At 40.6% G+C, this 18,704-nt stretch overlaps 1 protein-coding gene across 1 annotated transcript in view; it reads right to left on the reverse strand.

The window, feature by feature from the left end:
* Window positions 1–18,704, reverse strand: part of mpp7a (membrane protein, palmitoylated 7a (MAGUK p55 subfamily member 7)) — a 189,269-nt gene that overhangs the window by 85,694 nt on the left and 84,871 nt on the right. Inside the window, exons 4-5 of the mRNA XM_034706737.1 lie at window positions 14,844–14,921; window positions 215–295 (exon numbers count right to left, since the gene is read on the reverse strand). Of these exons, the coding sequence (XP_034562628.1) occupies window positions 215–295; window positions 14,844–14,921 (159 nt within the window). The remainder of the gene's footprint in view (window positions 1–214; window positions 296–14,843; window positions 14,922–18,704) is intronic.

Below are 18,704 nucleotides of genomic sequence, written 5' to 3' on the forward strand. Positions count from 1 at the left end.
TTTAAATTTTGAATGTTTTTTTTTTTTTATGAAGTAATGTTGATAAATTAACACGACATCTCTTCTTTGACATGCTGCCCAGATTTTTATGCTGCATGTAGCTGGTTTGGAAGGCATATATTGCCTTAAATAGACTTTAAAAAGGGTCAATTTGACCCACAACATAACAGGAGGGTTAATAAAAACAGTAATGATTATATGAGCCTGAACTCACCTTGACATGGGGTTTTGCCAGTATTTGAAGAAGCTCTTTGATATCTTCATTGGCTGTGTTCCCCTCCAGTTCCGCAGACACCTGAACAAAGAAAAATGAAAAAGCATGACAAATGGCGGCTATTAACCATGGTGAAAGAACATTAAATTGTGAGTTAGACAACTTCATTACGGAGGGCAATTCAGCTTTGCAGCCTACAAGGTCCCTTAAATAAACACAAAACAAGACAAATACAGTCAATAATACACCCTTTATTATTTTTATGAGATGCACAACGGTGTTAAGATTAACTATCATTAGATTAACAAAGAGCTGTTTTCACACTTAAACTCCCTGTCAGATATGTACCACACAGTGACTGTCAGACATGTTCACAATATTGGAAACACTCTGGTTGTTTGGCAAAAGGGATGGTCCTCTTAGAGCATGCAGGAGGAGAAGGACTCTTTTCTAATTGGGGCCATTTCTGACAGAACTGTTTGAGCTGCACAATTGATTTGAAGCTGAATTTAATCCCATCTCACCCTTTTTGCATAGCAGGGTAAAGAGGTCATCAAAGCCAGATGAGTGCTTCTGATGAATTTCAGGCAGATACATGAGCTGATACTCTAACTCATGGGCTTTTATTTACTGACTGCACCTGCCCAAAATTGCAGACTATGTCTGTAAGCATCATTGCGACACGCCACGTGATGTGGAAAGAAAATAAAGAAGTCAGGTTGGTTGAGCTATGGCAACAGCAGACATGTCTGTCTGATGTGCCTTTCCCCTGTGATCACAACATACATCAAGAGCTTAGGAGACTTTTTCTGTTCAGTTCTGCTAGACTGGCGTGAAATGATTTTGGTTAAAAAAAACTGATCCTCATGACAAGTCAGAGTGAGATCATCAGACAGAGATATAAACAAAACTACTATGACCTGTAAAGAAGTGCGTAACAGTGAGGTAACCTCTCAAACAAATGTGGAAATAGCATAGTTGTATTCTCAGCAACGAACAGGAGTCCAACAGACAGGAAAGGTGACACTGTCTTAAATTAGGAGCATCATAATGGGAGATGAGGTCACACCTTGGCCCCACATTCACGCTCCTCGTGATTAAATATACTGTTCAGTAGAATCATTTTTCAATGAAAAACTGAGGAACAAAAGAAAACAGTCCTATCCGTCTTGGAAACACTTGGAGCCGTGAAAGCATCTCTCAGCAGTGGGACCGAGCTGGACCACGTTCCTGATGAATGTCTGGTAGCTCTGAGACTAGAGACTGAGCTTCTGAGGCCCAGGCCACGCTCCTCCGTCTGCACTCTGATTTATGGGTGATCCTCATGGACGTGGTGTGAGTGTGGAGAGGAGAGGCGAGGAGTCAGACACAAAGACCTGCTTGTAATGAACCACAATCACAAGCTACTACTGAAGGAGGGCTAGGGGAGACCAGAGGCTGTGGTGTAAGGGAACGCTTACAGTCTTACACACATACACAGTCATGATTCTTAACACTGGTCATACTACTATGGGATTCGATCTAATGGTGGAGCAGATCAGCCTTTGAGCATACCTCAAAAATGAACTTATATCAGGGATGGGAATCCAGGGTAACTCAATATGGTACCTGATAGATGGCTCACAGTACCAGCAGTATTACAATACACCATTGAAACCATGTTGCTTCACTTTAGAACATCCTTGTTACGCCACAGTATACATGTGAAGCTCAACACACCAAGAGAGGAGGTGTAACAGGAAACATGGCTTGGACAAATAAGTTTGCTGAAAAGGAAATTAACAAAGGAGTTATTTTCTAATTAATTTACATTGGATGATCATAACTAAATGCTAAATCAGACAGGATACACAGCAGCGGCATCTAATGTGCAAAAGTGAGAGGTGATGAGGTTCTGAGACAAACTTTTTTCAAGTTCTTTCTCGCAAACCTTTTTTTTAGAATCTCATAAATTGGCAACTTTTTTCCTCACAAATTTGCAACTTTAACTTCAGAATATTACTCTATTCCTCTGGCTCAGTTTCTTTTTTTCCTACCATGGCCCAAGTAAGCCATTGTAGCTTAGAGCTAGACAAGCAACACAATTTTTTGGGGCATATTCACTCAACCAAGCTCCTATGACAAACAAAAGGAACTGTTCTGCAGGTTTCAGTGAACTCTAATCAAAGATTTATTTAACCTTCATTTAACCAGGTAAGTCATTAAGAACAAATTCTTGGAAATTAAGAAAATATTTGAAATTGATGTTCCCTTAAACCCATTTAGTTTTGTGTTGGGATTAGATTCAACCTATCAAAGAAAACACAGATACATTTTAAGAATTGCTCTTTATGCGGCATGGCTTACTATTCTTCAGAAATGGTTGGATGAGGAGCCTCCTGACATTAAAACATGGTAGGACAAATTAATGTCTATTTTACCATTAGAGAGATTATCACATGTTCTCAGAGGCACTCTTGAAGTTTTTGTAACAGACTGGTCACCATTAGCAACTTATCTGAAAGAAGAATGGGTAAGAGTTATAAGTATAGTGGTATCAGATGTATCACATTAAAATGCTACATGTATACATTTTTCAGGTTGTGATTGCGGCATATACTAACACAGTAAAAGAAAAATGTGTCCTTTCATTGCCTTGTTTTGCTTTGTTTTGATAATATTTTCTGTGGGATCATTATAAGTTTATTTTCTTTGTGGGTTTTTTGTGTATTGTGAAATCTTTATTTAAGAATAAATATATTGAAAATAAAGAACAAATTCTTATTTCCAGTGACGACCTGGCAAAAGGCACCTGGCAGCGACAGCAGGAGTCCAGGATTAAAAGTATTAAAAGGATTAAAAGGATTAAAAGCAGGTGAAGGTGTGTTTAAGAGTGTCCATGAGAGGGTTCCTGAAGGCTGATTTTGAGATGTAGTTGACCAGTTTTAAAGATGTGGGTTCAAAAAAATCAGGGAGGAAAATTAAAGTCCACTTGATGATTTAATGATTAAAATCCTGATCAGTTTTTGCCCTAATAAAAACTTAATGTGAGAAACTCTCCGTTACTGTCGGCGCCCCTTGTGGATACCTCCTATCCTTTTTCTGATCTTATCCTGTGCCAAAGGATTGTTTTTTGGCCCAAAATATCATCCAGGTTTCTTTTAACAGTCAAACGTGTCTCTCACTGCTGCAGAAAATGTCAGATATAAGGGATTTTTATCTACACACAGTAAGTCATCTTGGCGGCCATCTACCCCACTGCAGTAACTACAGATATTACACACCAAGAAGAATCACAAAGATGCATCACCATTCAGTCTTTCATAACAGGTCAAAAACTCCTTACTGGGGCTTTAAAATTTGAAGAAAATGTTTAACAAGGAAATCATTTTTTAACCTTTTAGAGAATAATGCTTTAAGCCTTAACAAAGGTTTAAGCTGAGTAAAACTTGCAATCACACTGTGAAGTAAAAGCGTAAGTGAGTGTAGCAAAGAAGCGTGAAGAGACACATGGATCACTTTGGTGCCTTTCTTGTCATCATGCAGCAGATGAACTGAACCAGAGGGAATCTCTCAGTGCTCTCCTTTAAGGCAGACGATGACAGAGGTCGGGAAAACCTACAGTTTGTTTGACTAACGACCCCTGTGGAGGGGGAATAAGGTACAGAGGTGAGGTGGAGGTGAAAGCAGGGGGTCATGGGGTTACAGCCGGGTTAGGGAGAGCTCTATGTCACTTTACCTGAAGGCAACAGCAAGGGTTTAGTCTAAGGGGGGGGGGGGGGGTCTTTTTTATTATTTCCATTAGCTTTGACCCCCTCTAAGGTAGAGAGACCATGCTAATGAATAGCCCCAGTGGTCAAGGTTATTCTAGCTGAAGCTCACTCAAACATATATTAGTTCAATTTATCACAAGTTTGACAAAAAAAAAATGTAGATTTGGAAAAAGGTCAGAGGGAAGGGTGGAAGGGTCAGAGTCATGTCTGTTTAAGATTAAAATGAACCTGAAACTAGAGAAATTCTCTTACATACAAAAGACTTGATAAGAAGAATTGTTATCCACCTGTGTTTAAAGGCGTTTTTCCGTCGCAGGAACTTTACCCCGGAACTAGGGACTTTACCCCTGAACTACGTGCGTTTCGACCAGAGGAACCAGGGTCTAAATATTGTTCAGGGATAGATAATCTCCCCCCTTTAAAAAGCCCCTGCTTGTGGGGTAGTACTTTTCAAAGGTTCTTGGACTTTCGGTTGAACGTTACGGTGTTTGTGGAGTTTACACAGTTGTTGAAACACAGAGGGAGTTCCTGGGAATGCATACTAGTTTAGTTTTTTTATTAAGATTTCAAAATATTTAACATAATTTTTTTTCTCCATACATCACTGGCCTGATTTGCACAATCTACCCAGGACTTCAGCCCACGGTCGAAACGCAGACAACAATGGGGGCACAGGAACCTTTAGTTCTGGGGAAAGTAGTACTCGTGGCTAAAAAACCCCGGAACTCTTGGTCGAAATGCACCTTAATACTTGATTCTGCTTGGTCAAAACTACGTAACAATGGTGTTTTATTTATTGACAGTATAGTGTTGCTGTCAACAACTTGATCACACACTCCAGATCAAATCAATCTTCAGAAAAGAGTCTGGCACATTTCACCTCTGCCTGTTGACACTGTGGCAAAAATGTTAGTTTCTTTTAGCAGTCCATTGTGGTCTACGACATAGATGATATTCTTAATATTACTCATAATTTATTTGTAGAGCTAAAAATATGTAGATTCAAGGTTAATGGCTGACCCGTCACCAGAGAAGAAAGGAAAAGAGCACAGAAACAGGAAGGGAGCGGAATGAAAGAGATGTCGACCAAATTAAAGAAGACAGACACAAAGCAAACACAAAAAGGAACACAGTGTGGGCGGTGTTCAAGAGCTGGTCGATGAAAATGTCAACACAGGTTGAAGGCCTTCAGGTGCTGCAGTCGTTTTGTGCATCAGTTCAAAATTCTAACAGAAAAATGCCCCTCAGGGTGCAACGACCCCTCTGCTTTGTGTTGAGGTCCAGCTTATCCTCTTGGGGCTCCAATCTTCTATAACCACCTACTCACTATACATTATCTCTTACCTATCAAGTCAGACAATTAAATAGATTATATTGCATCAATTGAAGATACAATTCCTTACTCAGATTTTTCTTCTTGCAGTGAAAAGTGGTGAGGCAAAAGTCAGAAGAAGAAACAACAAGGTAGCACTTATGACAAAGGAGAAAGGGAAAACAGAGGAAGCAAGAGAGGAATGGAGAAGGAGTGAAAGGTAAAGATGAAGGGGAGTCCAGGTTAGGGTCTTTAGTGCAGGAAAATCTCTTGCGTTCATACACAACCATCCATCATGTCATCTATAAGCTGCTTACAGCGATGGGAAGGAGGCAAACACAGACTGAGAACTGTAAATTTCCAGTCCCTCATATTGTCTTATTAAAGCACCTTGTCCCATAACTCAGTGTGGAGGACAGATGGGACATGTTTGACTCTGATCTCTACCTTCCAGGTTAGAGTCACATTTTCCATCCTCAGACCTTCACAGCGAGAGAGAGAGGGAGGGTGGGTGAGAGGGAGGGAGGGGGAGGAAAATGATGCTGGTCTCCTTTGAGACGTTGTTTATTTCATTTGTAAAATGTCATGGCAGGCAGCGCAGTGTTTGGATAAGTTTGATCCCAGCATGTCAGTTTATAGCGCTCCCTTGACCCTGAGAGGCTGAAGACTTACTACTTTAATATAACACTGCCAATATATCAAACTGTCTCTATATAAAGTGCTTTTATTATAAGTTAAAATGTTCCATGAAAAAATTATCTGATCTCAGTCTGTCAGTGTTGTGGAGTTCAGATGATGGATCAACTCCATTTGGCTTGATTTGGAGCCTTGCTGATCAATAAAACACCTGTTGAGAGCAGTCTGAATTTTACCTGTATTTTTTTTCTCTAACAACATTTTGATAAGACATTACTCAATCCTGCAATGAGATGTTTGCTCAAAGCTGTATTTTGTAGATTTTAATAAAAGTTTAAGAGTCTCACGGTCTAAAAACTGGCTTTACACTCTTGGAAAAAATGAATTTAACATTGATAATTGATATAAATGTTTCTCGTGCAAATATCTTATTGAAAGGAGAAAGGGTTCCTTAGTGTGACTTAAACCCAAAAATATTTTTATTAGTTTCCTCTTGAAGAACATAGTTTGCAATCTCTTATAGTGGTAGGAATCACTGAATGACTCATGATTCAATGAGATATGCAATACGTGGCCCAGGATAATATCAGCGAATCTGCAATAAATGATGTAATGACAGACAATCAAAATAAAAAGTGCAGTACCTATATCCTTTTACACTGCATATTGGTTTGGTTTCTCTAAGATGAAACATTATACATGTATTGAGTGTGTGAATTCAATTTACAAAACTATGGCACATTTGTTAAATTAGTCAAAAAAAACATATTTCCTTAAAGGCACAGTGTGTTCTTATTTAGCTGCATAACAGAATAGGCTTGGTAGATGGGAAATATAATGGTCCTTCATCCCATGTGCAATCAGACCGTTTAACACCAGCACTACAATGTCCCGTTAATCATCTGTTTTCATCTTTCATGTCACTGCATGGCAGTTACTATGTGACTTGGCACATTCACAAATAACTATTGTATCCATCTGAATTGCACTGTTCTTCATACTGTGTATGTTTTTTTTTAAATAACCTGGTGCAATTTTATGCGTGCAATGACTTACCTTATCTATTTATCAGATAGAAGTGTACATAGTATGTATACTTCTGTAATAGTTGCCATATTTTATTCTATTTTATTCTATTTTACCTTTATCATCATTATTATTATTATTGTTTTTATATTTTGAACTATGTAAGTACATTGTTGTATTCCCTTGTTCCATGTTGTAAGCTGGTGTAAGAAAAGAATTTCCCCCAATGGGGGACCAATAAAGTATATCTTATCTTATCTTATCTTAATTCCCTAAGCATGTTTAATTTAGTGTTTCATCATCTGAATATGAAAATTGTTTTGTTTTTGTTAACTTAGAAAGAGCCTTTATATCTACAAAGAAGCTGGTTCCACAGAAGTCGCCATCTTGCACCACCATGTTGCTACCATCGCACAGAATGGACAATTTATGTATTTAGCGAGTGGCTGCTGTTGGAAGATGAAGAGGAAGAAGAGAGTGGTTGTGCACAAAATAATTTGTTTTTGATGGGTAAACACTTGAACCATACTTGTAATGCATCACAGGAACTTGTTGTCCTTGAAAGAAATTGTTGCATTACTGATGGAAGGGGTCAGTTAGAAGCATTTCTAAGAATATATATATACACATTTTAGTTTCAGTCAGCTTTCATTTCCCCGTCGCCATCAGTAGGACTCCTGTCCTATGAGCACTGGTGTAAGTCTTGCATCTTGGTAGTTTTTATCATTACAAATACATTAAAGACAAATACCATTACAGCAATATATCGACATCCTGACTTGTGTGAGTATTAATGCTAAGGTTATTAGTGTGAAAGTGTAATTATGCAACAAAAGCCCCTCTTTTTAAGAAAGAAAGAAAGAAAGAAACGTACTTTACTACTACTACTACTACTACTACTACTACTTAGGGAGAGACGTCAGAGTGAGGATGCTGCCATCAACCAACGCACCCCAAGCAGTTAGGGGTTCGGTGCCTTGCTCAAGGGCACCTCGGCAGTGCCCAGGTAAGTAAACCAGCACCTCTCCAGCCACCAGTCCACTTGCCAGGCTTCGTCGAGGGACGAGTCCCAGAGTTAATGTGTGAATAAAGATGACAAACAAGAAAAGAAGAGTCATCTAATAAGAAACAAAAGGTGCAAATAGAGTCTGAAGCAAGGATAGATAAAGGTTACATTTTTCATGCTTTAATGAGAGAATCATGAGACAGGACTGGGGGAGATTCAAGGACTCAATCCTCAATGAATTTCCAGTTTTCTGTCTAACCCTCATTACCAGGACAGGAATTTGGCCTGCATCGTTTCTTATCATTATCACTGTATTTGGAATCTCTGAGTGTGGAAGTATTCTGCTGTCTAGGATTGCTCTTTGTGTTGTCTTTGATTTCCTCTATTTATCTGTTTTTATTTTAGTTTCTGTCAGTCTCAAGTAGTGTTGGATATCATACTTTCCATGTAAACATGCAGCTGTGTTAACTGGTTGGGTTGTTCGTTCTCCGTGAGACTTTGGTATTTAAACAGTTAGCTTTGATCGAACGGAATAACACAGAAAGAAACTGATTAAGACGAGCAGCCCTCGTGTTCGGCAAGGTTAAATTCCTGCTTTTGTCATTGAAGATAGGTGGCTATGACAAGAAAGTAATGTGAAAGCTGTTCTGGATTAACAAAAGATGCACCTGAACTTAAACAGAAAGGTCAGTTTTGGTCCTATCAGCTGGAAAAATGAACTCCTTTAGAGCAGGGATCCTCAAACGTTTTGGGGCCAGGGACCCCTTACAGGTGAGAATATTTTCCAAGGACACCCTCATAATTGCAACATAGATTAAGCACAGGCTTACTACCATTTGCACTCTTAGATGCCTTTGGAACGATTTGTATTGTAAAACGTATTAATGTAAATACTTCAGACCTGTTCCATAGTGAATAACAGAAAACACTTCACCATCTGTGTTTTCTGGCAGATGTATTCCTCACTTTCGCTCAAAAAAGTTTTTAGTTTTGTCCCTATATTTCGGGTGATCAGATGTCGCTTTAGCTTGGCTGGCTTCATAACTTCATTCGCTAGCACCTGAAGACAAATGACACATTTTGGTCCCCTGTCACTGTTCTCAATAAAACCAAACTCTACATACCTGTCGTCATATTTTCTTAATTTAGCTAGCTTGGGCTTAGCATCACCTGACGATGTGAACTCAGATAGAAATGGCTCCATGCTAGCAAGCTAGTAAGCAAAGCTAAGTAGTAGCAGGAACAGTTGTGACCGGAGTGAAGTGCGAATGAGTGATACGTGACAGATTGATGTGACGTGTCACAATTATATCAGTTTCTATTGGTCCAGAGCTAACTAGGGTGGGAGTAATGGGCACAATATGCTGGTTTCATTGGCGAAAATGGTCCTCATCTGTATATATGCTTTTTTTTAATGACACAGCACAATTTTATAATTTATTAGAAATTTACACAACTTTAGGTACCGGTTAGACCTTTTTCTTACTCTCCTAAAATTGAGAAAATAATCCTCAAAACATATTTATTTTCTTTCAAATCTACCAACAGCGAGGCTGATATTACCAGTTATTACATCAGTGTGCTCCTCAACAGTAAATGCCACTTATCCTTAGGGAGAACTGACACTGAAGAGGCACCTGACATTAATAAGGCATCTTATTCCTCTGTCTGTCTGCCTGGCTCTTTCCTTATATCAGTAGAAGGTATTTACTGCAGACCCGTGCTCTCTGATGGCACCCAGTGGGCTTCATGAGCAACAGCAGGTGCGCGAGTGAGGATAAAGATGTTAGGAAGGGAGCCAGAGGAGGAGAAAGGTTGCTTTTGAGGGGGAGAAGGATACGAGTCAGGCACCAGGTCATGTACTCTCTGTTTGAGCGATGGTCTGATCTGGAACAAGTGGAAGCTCTTTCTTGAAATGACGTGATCACCATTGGACAGCGTTGATACAGACTAATTGAAAAAACAGACTGGAACTTACATGTAGCTGCTTCATATTTGAGGCTGATTTGCTCTTTTTGATTAATGTTATGCAGTGTTTTTCATTCCAAAATGAGGCAAGCATGCTTCTATTTCACTCTTAATGAGGAGACGGAGACAAACTGTAATAAATGTGTTTGTACATCCATAAAAGTGTGTGCAGTCATCCAGTGACATGTCTCTATATGTGTGTATTGTAGAACTTATTCCCGGGGCCTGTTATCGATCGTGTTTCATGCGGCGTTGGCGGTGCTGGTTTGTTTGAGCGGGGGCACAGTCACCTGCTGTGAGTGCTAGACAGTGCAGCCGGGGGCAGACGGGGGTTGAAGTGTCATTTTATGTGAGGCAATAAATTAAGCATCCATTACTTGAAACTCAACCCCAAAATGAATTTCATCTAACTGTAGATCTCTCCTGTGGCACTTCAGACCTCACTCACCACTTCAATAGCGTTCATTTGGAGCGGTGACACGGCTGAAAAACAATCTGCTTTAAAAATACACCGCTGCGCTCCAGGGTTAGGAGTGTTTCTTTTTTTTTGACCAGCCAGCGATGAGGAGACTCAGGATTGTGGTGTGCAGCGAGACGCTTTGATACACCATCTCTGGGCTTTATTCTGATACCTGATAATCCCAAGGAGACGCTTTGCGGGGCATTTACCAGGAAGCATAAATTTGAAAGCCTGTAATTTGACAAAAAGAAGAGAAAGAAAATCTGTAAGAGGGAGGGAGAGATTGAGGCTGATAGTTGGGGGTCTCTTGAATGGTCTATGGCCTCTTGCCACAACCTGGGGAGGGAGAGCAGAGGCTAAAGAAAGAGCAAAAGAAGGAATCCTCTTTACAGGTCCTGTTTCTCCAAAAGCAGTCATAGCATACTTTTATTTTTTAGCAGAGAAACAAGTTTGCATTTACTTTTAACAGTACAGCTATGATTTACAAGTAATGCATTTTATACCTCTGTTCACAGGCTGAAATGAGACACTCGCAGCACGAACCATTCACCACCACAAAGATCTGTTGCCAGAGCTCTTCAGACAAGAATAACCAAGGTTGTCAGATATGGCCAAAGTGAGTTAAGAGAGAGAAGTTCTCAGACTTTTATCTTAGTTTTGTTTCCCTTAAATGTTATTCAAGCATGAAAATGTTCAGACGATGCAAAATGGGTCATCTCCTGTCACTGTATTGGGAAAGTATCCTTCGAGTTCGGTGCTAATGGTCACTTCTCCTATTTGATTGGATTCAGGACTTTGTGTTAGTCTCCAACAGGTTTAAATCTGTGGCTTAATCTATGTGACATTGATATGGGAGATTATTGCTGAGCACGGTATCTCTTTCTTGAACATTACAGAATAAATCTGGTGTAATTCTCGTTCTGTTTATTCTCCAGTTCGCAGTGTTTTTTGCTGGGATTAACACCAGAGTACAACAGATACACAGAAGAGAAAGAAGCATGAATAAGGTCTCTACAGATTCAAGCTCAGCTATGTGTTTACCCATCCTCTGCACTTCTAATCAACTAATCAGTCAAGACTGTCATGTGTTATCCTTGTTTAGTCTCTGTTTTAAATGTAAGTCTGTGATCTGTTTCATTTTGTCATACACTGCTGCACTGCTTTACTTTCCTCTGTGATTGTGTGCCCCCCCCTTAACTGTTTTCACCTGTGTCCTGTCAGTCTCACCTGCGTCTGTTTACCCCATCTGTAATCAGTCTCTGTTCTTTCCCTTCAGTGCCAGTTCCTTTCGTCAAACTCTCTTCTGCCATGCTCCTGAAGTGGACTTTTCTTTGTTGCTCTCCTTGTGTTTTCACTTTTTGCTCAGCTTTGTCGCTTTTCCTTTGTTTTTGTTTTGATTTGTTTGCACTCCATTCACGCTATTACACAGTAAGCCTTTTGTTGTTCCTTTTTATTTGTTCTAATTAACGTCAAAATTTGACTCTGGGTCTTCTCCCTTTGTGATTACGCCAAACATGACAAAGACTGGAGCCAATCCAGTGGATTCATAGGTTTAAAGGCATAATTAAATTTACCTGTTGCTTATTTCTCGGCTTCAGGCTCTGATGCTGAGAAATAAGAAACAGCAAAAACAACACTTATCACACACGTCATGTCAGCTCAATCTGCATAAAGATGTCCAGTACATTTACCTTCTGTCTGTTGACACTGTGGCAAAAACATTAGTTTACACATCTTTAAGTTACCAGTCACTATAATGCAACTTGACATTAGGGTCCTGCTCACTTTACTGGGATTCTAATTTGCATAACCACAGGTTTCCTATACATAATTCCTTCTTTTTCATTGGCTGGTAGGTAGCTGGTTTTGGCAAGATAAAGCTTATGCTCACCTGTCTCAATTATTAGTTTTGACCTCTTCCCTGCCAAGGATATACATCCTTTTAGTAAAAAACATTCTTGCTCTTTCACTGATACTTATGGATGATTCCTTCTCCCAGAGCAGAGAAGGGCAAACAAAAGGCTGAGCATGAACCGGGAATTGTGTTCTGAAACAAAATAGCAAAGGATGCTGCTAGCCAAATAAAACAAGAACTTCACCAGATTCAATAAGTCATGGTCATGAAAGAGCCAGTTTACTCAGAAATATCTTCTCTATGAATGTCACCTGGGTTTAACCACTGACTTCCACCTGTTAGAGACCAGTGGCAGGTCCTGAATCCATTGAATGATATGGAAAAAGTGAAAGCAAGCACAGTCACAGACAACGACAGAATCCTTCACCTAGTCATCACCAAAGTAAACACTGGACCCATGTTTCAAAAGCCACATATCTTCTGAACATTGTAGCATTTTTCAGAATGGACAAATCAGAAGATAATTAACTTTGTTCAACTCTTGCAACTCTCGCTCACCAGACCTGAAAACTGGATTATTCTTCTCTGCAAGGTCAGAATAACCAGTCTAGACCACGAGACGGCTTTCCTCCCTTGTGTCTCGGGACACTTTAGACTCTTTCCTTTTCGGTCTTTACCCCAACTGACTGTACAGAAATTCAGCCCCTCTCTCTCTCTGGTCTTTCCTTTGACTCAGTACTAATTAGGATGATGTATGGCTGTGGGCTCTTTAGGAGGAGGTGGAACAGTCGGAGGCACTTTGATTACAATAAACAGAGCTGCGGATTTTCAAACAAAACCACACACCAGTAAAGAGGAGTTTTCCTCCTCTCCGTTCACTGTGCCAGGCTGTTTTCTGGGGTTTACACAGGTGTGTGTGAGAGTGTGTGTGCGTAAGGGCTATTCTTGCCTGCTCGGGTCAATGCAGATACACAGTACAGTTACAAATGTTAGGACGCCGGACGTTTACAATATTAATCAGGCTAAATTTCTTTCACAGCTTGAGGAGGACATTGGCGCCAATGGAAGAAAATCCTCATCAGTGGTCCTGTTTGTACTATTACTGTCTGTGTGATGACTTCTCATTAAGTAATGAGAGGTGCTGCACGCGAGAGGGGATGCTGTAACAATGTTTTATGGACATTCAATGTGTTATAACTTATCCTGATTACATGAACAAACTTTTTTTTCTTCCAACAATCATCCAAATATTGCTGCTGTCTATTCCTCACCATCCATCTTCACTTTTCACTTTCCATCCACATCCAGGGTTAATGATCAGTCTGTCCCTGCTGAAGTGGATTTTGTGGTGCATGTCTGCATGTTTGGGCGGGGAAGGGACAGCAGGATAGGCAGCTGGTTTAAGTAATAGAGAGTGTAACTCTTAAAAAGCAAGAGTCTTAAGAGAACACCAACAGGTTAAAGTTCATTCAGGGGTGAGAGGTGAAAGACGGTGTAGATTTCCAAAGCTACTGAGGAGGGTGTTGAGCGTCTGTATGTGACTCTTGGCTCTGGTGAGCTAAAGATTTTAAGTTCAATCTGCACAATATCTAACTGTTGTACTTTGGAACAAGACAAATGACCAGCATGCTTACACTAAGTCTCCCTGGATTTGACTATAAACAAATCATGTTTGCTCCACACAAACAGTAAGACAGGGCACGCAAAGACGGAGCAGACAATGTGTGTGTAGGCTGGAGACAAATGAAGAGGAAAACTGAGATAAATGAGCGAAGAAACGGAACAAATGCAGAGCCATGCACCAGATCTCAACCCAACTGAATGTGTACATACTGAGCTGAAACCTCTGGTATTTGAAAATGAAGCCAAAACTGAAGTGCTGAAAAACTGTGATTCCTTGAATGTCCCTCTTGAGACTGGCTCCAAAAAGCCTGTGTCTTGTTAGGTTGACTGAAAGTTAGGTTTGGCCAACGTTTCAAACATGGCCACTGCCATCGTTGGGTTTCAAAACTCTGCTTCATTGAAAGTTACTAACCATAGACCTTTCTGGAGTCCCTGAGCTCCCTTGTCTCGTAGGTTCCTCTGAGCTGCCATAGGCATCCTCCTGCTGTGGACATTCTGGACTCCAGCTGAACTATAATACCTGGAAACCATCATTATAAATCCCTTTTCACCCCACCTGTAAAGCATCCTTGGGTCTCTTGAAAGGAGCTACGTAAAATCAAGTTATTATGATGATACTTATTATTATTAGCTACTTGTTTACAGTCTAAAGTCAAAAGTAAAGGATCCCACTTTCTAAGCTAATTTACCATCATATCAGTTTGACATGCTGCTGAAACAAAGGCTATGCAACGTTGAGTTGAATGCACACCTCCAGCACCTCCTTATTTTGAAGGGTGTAAAGAGGAGAAGTTTTTCTAGTAACAGGCTGGACTGTGCTTTCCAGCAGTTATCATCAAAACATCAAATGAGAACCTTTTTTAGGAGGGATGTTCAGCCTACAATCAGAGATCCACGCTCTCTACCAAGCAGCACTGATGCTGTTACAGAGGTGTGTGGTGGACCAACATCTCACTAAGATGGTTTTTGTCATCCTTCTTTTGAAACTTACATTATGAGCCAAAGCAGCAGCGCCTTCTAGGACAGGTACGGGTTTCCTGTCTTCATACTTCTGCAGCCATTCATGGATCTGAAAGAAAGGATTGTGTTCATTAGTAAGAGTATCAGAGAGAGAGAGAGAGAGAGAGAGAGAGAGAGAGAGAGAGAGAGAGAGAGTCAGGAGGTCAGTGTTGGGCTGCGGAGGCCACTGCTCAGCCTCCTTGATTAAACACACACAAACCTATGTGCACTGTTAGCAGCAAGCATGTATGAAAACATGTACAGCCTCCATCCACACCACCTTAGACATACACACACTCTTAGCAGATCAAAGTGACACCACACTAAAATCAGACACTCAGCTGATCACACATGACTGAGCACAACAGACTACTTCTAAGTATTTCAGCTCGCTTATCCACTGTACAAACAATCCAGTTTTCCATGCATTTGATATGCCCCAGCGGCCTGGAGAGGATTCCAAATCATTTCAACAGTCTGGTTAAATTGGCAAAACATTTCCTTATCAGCCTCAACGCTGCAACTGCACAATGTTGAGAGACAAAGCTGCCTCTCTGGAGAGTTTCTAAAATGGAAAGTAGCTCTGCTTCACTTTAAACTCATTTACACACTCAGAAACACTTCATCAGTCAAAATGGGAGCACAGAAGGAATAATTTCTTCACACACTTGCACCCACACACATGGAGACAAACACACAGTCACACACTGTTGCTCCTGTATGCACAGACACACAAAGCACCACAGCAAACCCCTTTGTGATTTAGGAGCAGCTGTGCAGGAATGTGTTGACAGCATACAGGCTGCTGTCAGGTCCAATCAGAGAACAGACAGGGGCGACTATCCTCCCAACAGCCACTTCTGACTTTCTCCTCAGCCCCAGCGCAGAGAAGAGGAGCCGGGCCACAGTCTGACTGATAGCTGGGCCCTGATCCTGGAGCCTCCAGCTGGATGTCCCAGGAAAAAACACTCAGAGTGATGGAGGTACAGAGGACCCTCAGGCTGAGGAGAGAGTGACAGAGAGGCCCTGGGCCAACTGTGTGTCTGCAGGGTAAGATGAACACACACACACACACACATACAGATGGAGCAGTTTCAGTTTAACAGAGAATCAGTTAGTGAGACAGAAAGCAACAAGGAAAGCAGTTTGTTTGCTGTCACACTGTGAGCAGCCACAGATGTGTGCAATTAAAACATCTGTTCTAGGATTGTCAGACATAAAATCTCCTCCTCACTGAAAAAGTCATGTTTTTTATCTGGACAGTAGCGTCACTCTGGATACTTTGAATACCACTCACAAAGAGGTGAATTTGAGATGACACAATCACAAGCCAAGATCTGTCCCCACTAATGACATCCTCCGAGGAAATGTTTTCCAGTGTTTTGGCTCTCAGCTTGAATTTTTGGGTAAGTTCTCAAAAGCAAAACAACATGTGCAGATGAGTTCATTTGAATCTTTTCAAGTTGTCATCTGTCTTTGATAACCAGCAGAGAAAGATCACAATACAAAGATACTAAAGTCAGCATTGCTCTGGCGTTTTCGACACTTTCTAAGGAGGAAAAATGCAACAGAGCTCTACACTAAATCATCTGAGCATATGTATACCTCTCTACCCATCAAACTTTGGCTCAACTGTTGGCCTTTAACAGGTACAGCCATGTCAGCTTGACTTATCCCCACATTACCCCGTTATAAATCATGACCAGTTAGGACTGTGACTCAGCCAACATAGCGGCCATGTTTCAAGGTCAGCTCAGAGGTTCAAATCCCTGCGTAAATCCGGCATTACTTGGCTATAAAACATGATGCATTAGGCGTGTCGTGGAGGTAATCGGTCGAAGGCCTTGGAGAGGCAGGTGGTTCCTCTGCTTAGCTATAGAGCACAAAACTAAGAACCAGTGCTGTGCTGGGTCAAACCTTCTTGAGTTGACTCACATTTTTAAGCCATACTCTAATCCATATTTAAGTGTTATTAATGATATTACAGATATTTTTTTTTTGTTATTTCCTGGCAATACTGATGGACAACAAAGTTGGCTTCAGTTCTTTGAATGATTTTCTGACCATCATGAAGGTATTTTGTAGAAACCAGGCCTCATTGATTACTGTTGATGCACTGTTATAACGAATCATTCAACTGTTTGGAAAAACCATTCATGATGCTGTGTCCACAATATGCTCTTTCTCCATTTTCAAGGGTGTAACTAACCCAGTTTATATCCAAGCTGTAGAGTAGAGATAGCCTCATAACACAGTCATTTGTGAAGCTTTTTTTCCCTGTTTTAACTGAGGAACAGTTATTACTTTATGACCTGTTTTGATACCAATAGTGCTTTTATTTTGAAAGGAGGTACTTCTGCTGGATCTTAAAGTTACAGCAGTGAATGAAAACAGCTAATAGAAAGATCAACGGGGGGAAACATTTGACATATTAACATCCCCTGAAGAGGCTTAAGCTCTTACGTTGTCATAACATTGTGTGTTACGACTGTCTTCCTCCCACTCAAGGTACACACATGGTGTAAAGCAGGGGTGATTCTAGGATCCGATGATTAGGGGTGCTGAGCACTCAGAGTGCTGCCCGGCCGGGCAAGATAAATTTCACCGTTTTGTACATTTTAATGCAATTTCATTCCCACATTTATGAAGAAAAGTATAACACTTTTTGGGAAAGTCTGTGATTAAACCATCAAATCTGATAAAGGTTATTTAAATGCTGAGATATGGATTGGAATCATAAAAGAAACATATGTTAACCCTAATTTCTGACATCTCATTTTGATGCAGCAGCTCCTCAACATATACATAAACAGTATGTATGTTTCTGGAATAAACCAGCCCCCTATAGTGAGGACCAAAAATACCAAAAATTGACATTGGAGTTATTTTTTGGACTTTCATTTGAATTGCAATACACAACATGTAAAACACGGTGGAGCTGCTGTGTTTTTGTTGTTAAAATATTATGTTTCAACCAAGTACCCTACTTTATGGTTTTAAAAATTCTCGCTTGTTAAAAAGAACATACAGTAAAATAAAAAAAAGTAAAAGTTGCTTCAGCACCCCCAAAAATGGGCTAGAAACGCCTATGGTGTAAAGAGAAATAGAGAGAGATTGTCTCGTAGTTTATCGATAGTGGATGGCAGTAAAAATGCTAGATTGGTTGGAAAAAATCCTCTTACAGGCTGTTCAGGTATCGTCTAAGTGTGGGAAACACTGGCGGTGCATCCTGACCTGCAAAATCTTCATCTCCTGATGCCATGTATACGGCGCTATTCAGCAACACACGGAGGAGACTTCAAAGGCAGACAGCACTCTCCGCTGTTTAAAAAAGATATTGTGATTCTATTTTCATCTAACTGATTTAATCATTACTTATGTATACAGATTTCTAACTGCGATGCACTTTTACAGTTTTAAATCCTCTACAATATGTTACAATGTTTTCTGGTTTTCTCTCCGATGTCCTCCTGCTGCAGAGCTTGAACTCTCATCCCATAAAGAGTCCTCTGATGGGCTGGTTGTTTACTTGTTTCCGTTATTGAACAAGCTCAGGAAAAGCACTAAGCTTTCAAGGATCTGAAGTTTTAGTACGCCAGCACACAAGCCCTGGAGAAAGAGGTTTCTCAAGCCGGGGTGCTGGGACTGGAGCCAGATGAGTGGACAACGGAAGTGCAGTGAGCAGAGTGCCAGTGGACAAGGCCAGACCAGGACTGACAGAGGCCAGTTTGAAGACAGCAGGAGGTGATTTACAGCAGGTCTCTGACTCCAGAAAGGATGAAGACTGTAAGATCAACCCCTGGGTGCCAGGAGCCGAACCCAGCAAGAAATCCCCCAAAGTAAAATTCTCAAT

This window comes from Notolabrus celidotus, chromosome 17, assembly GCF_009762535.1.
Source record: "Notolabrus celidotus isolate fNotCel1 chromosome 17, fNotCel1.pri, whole genome shotgun sequence".
NCBI lineage: Eukaryota > Metazoa > Chordata > Actinopteri > Labriformes > Labridae > Notolabrus > Notolabrus celidotus.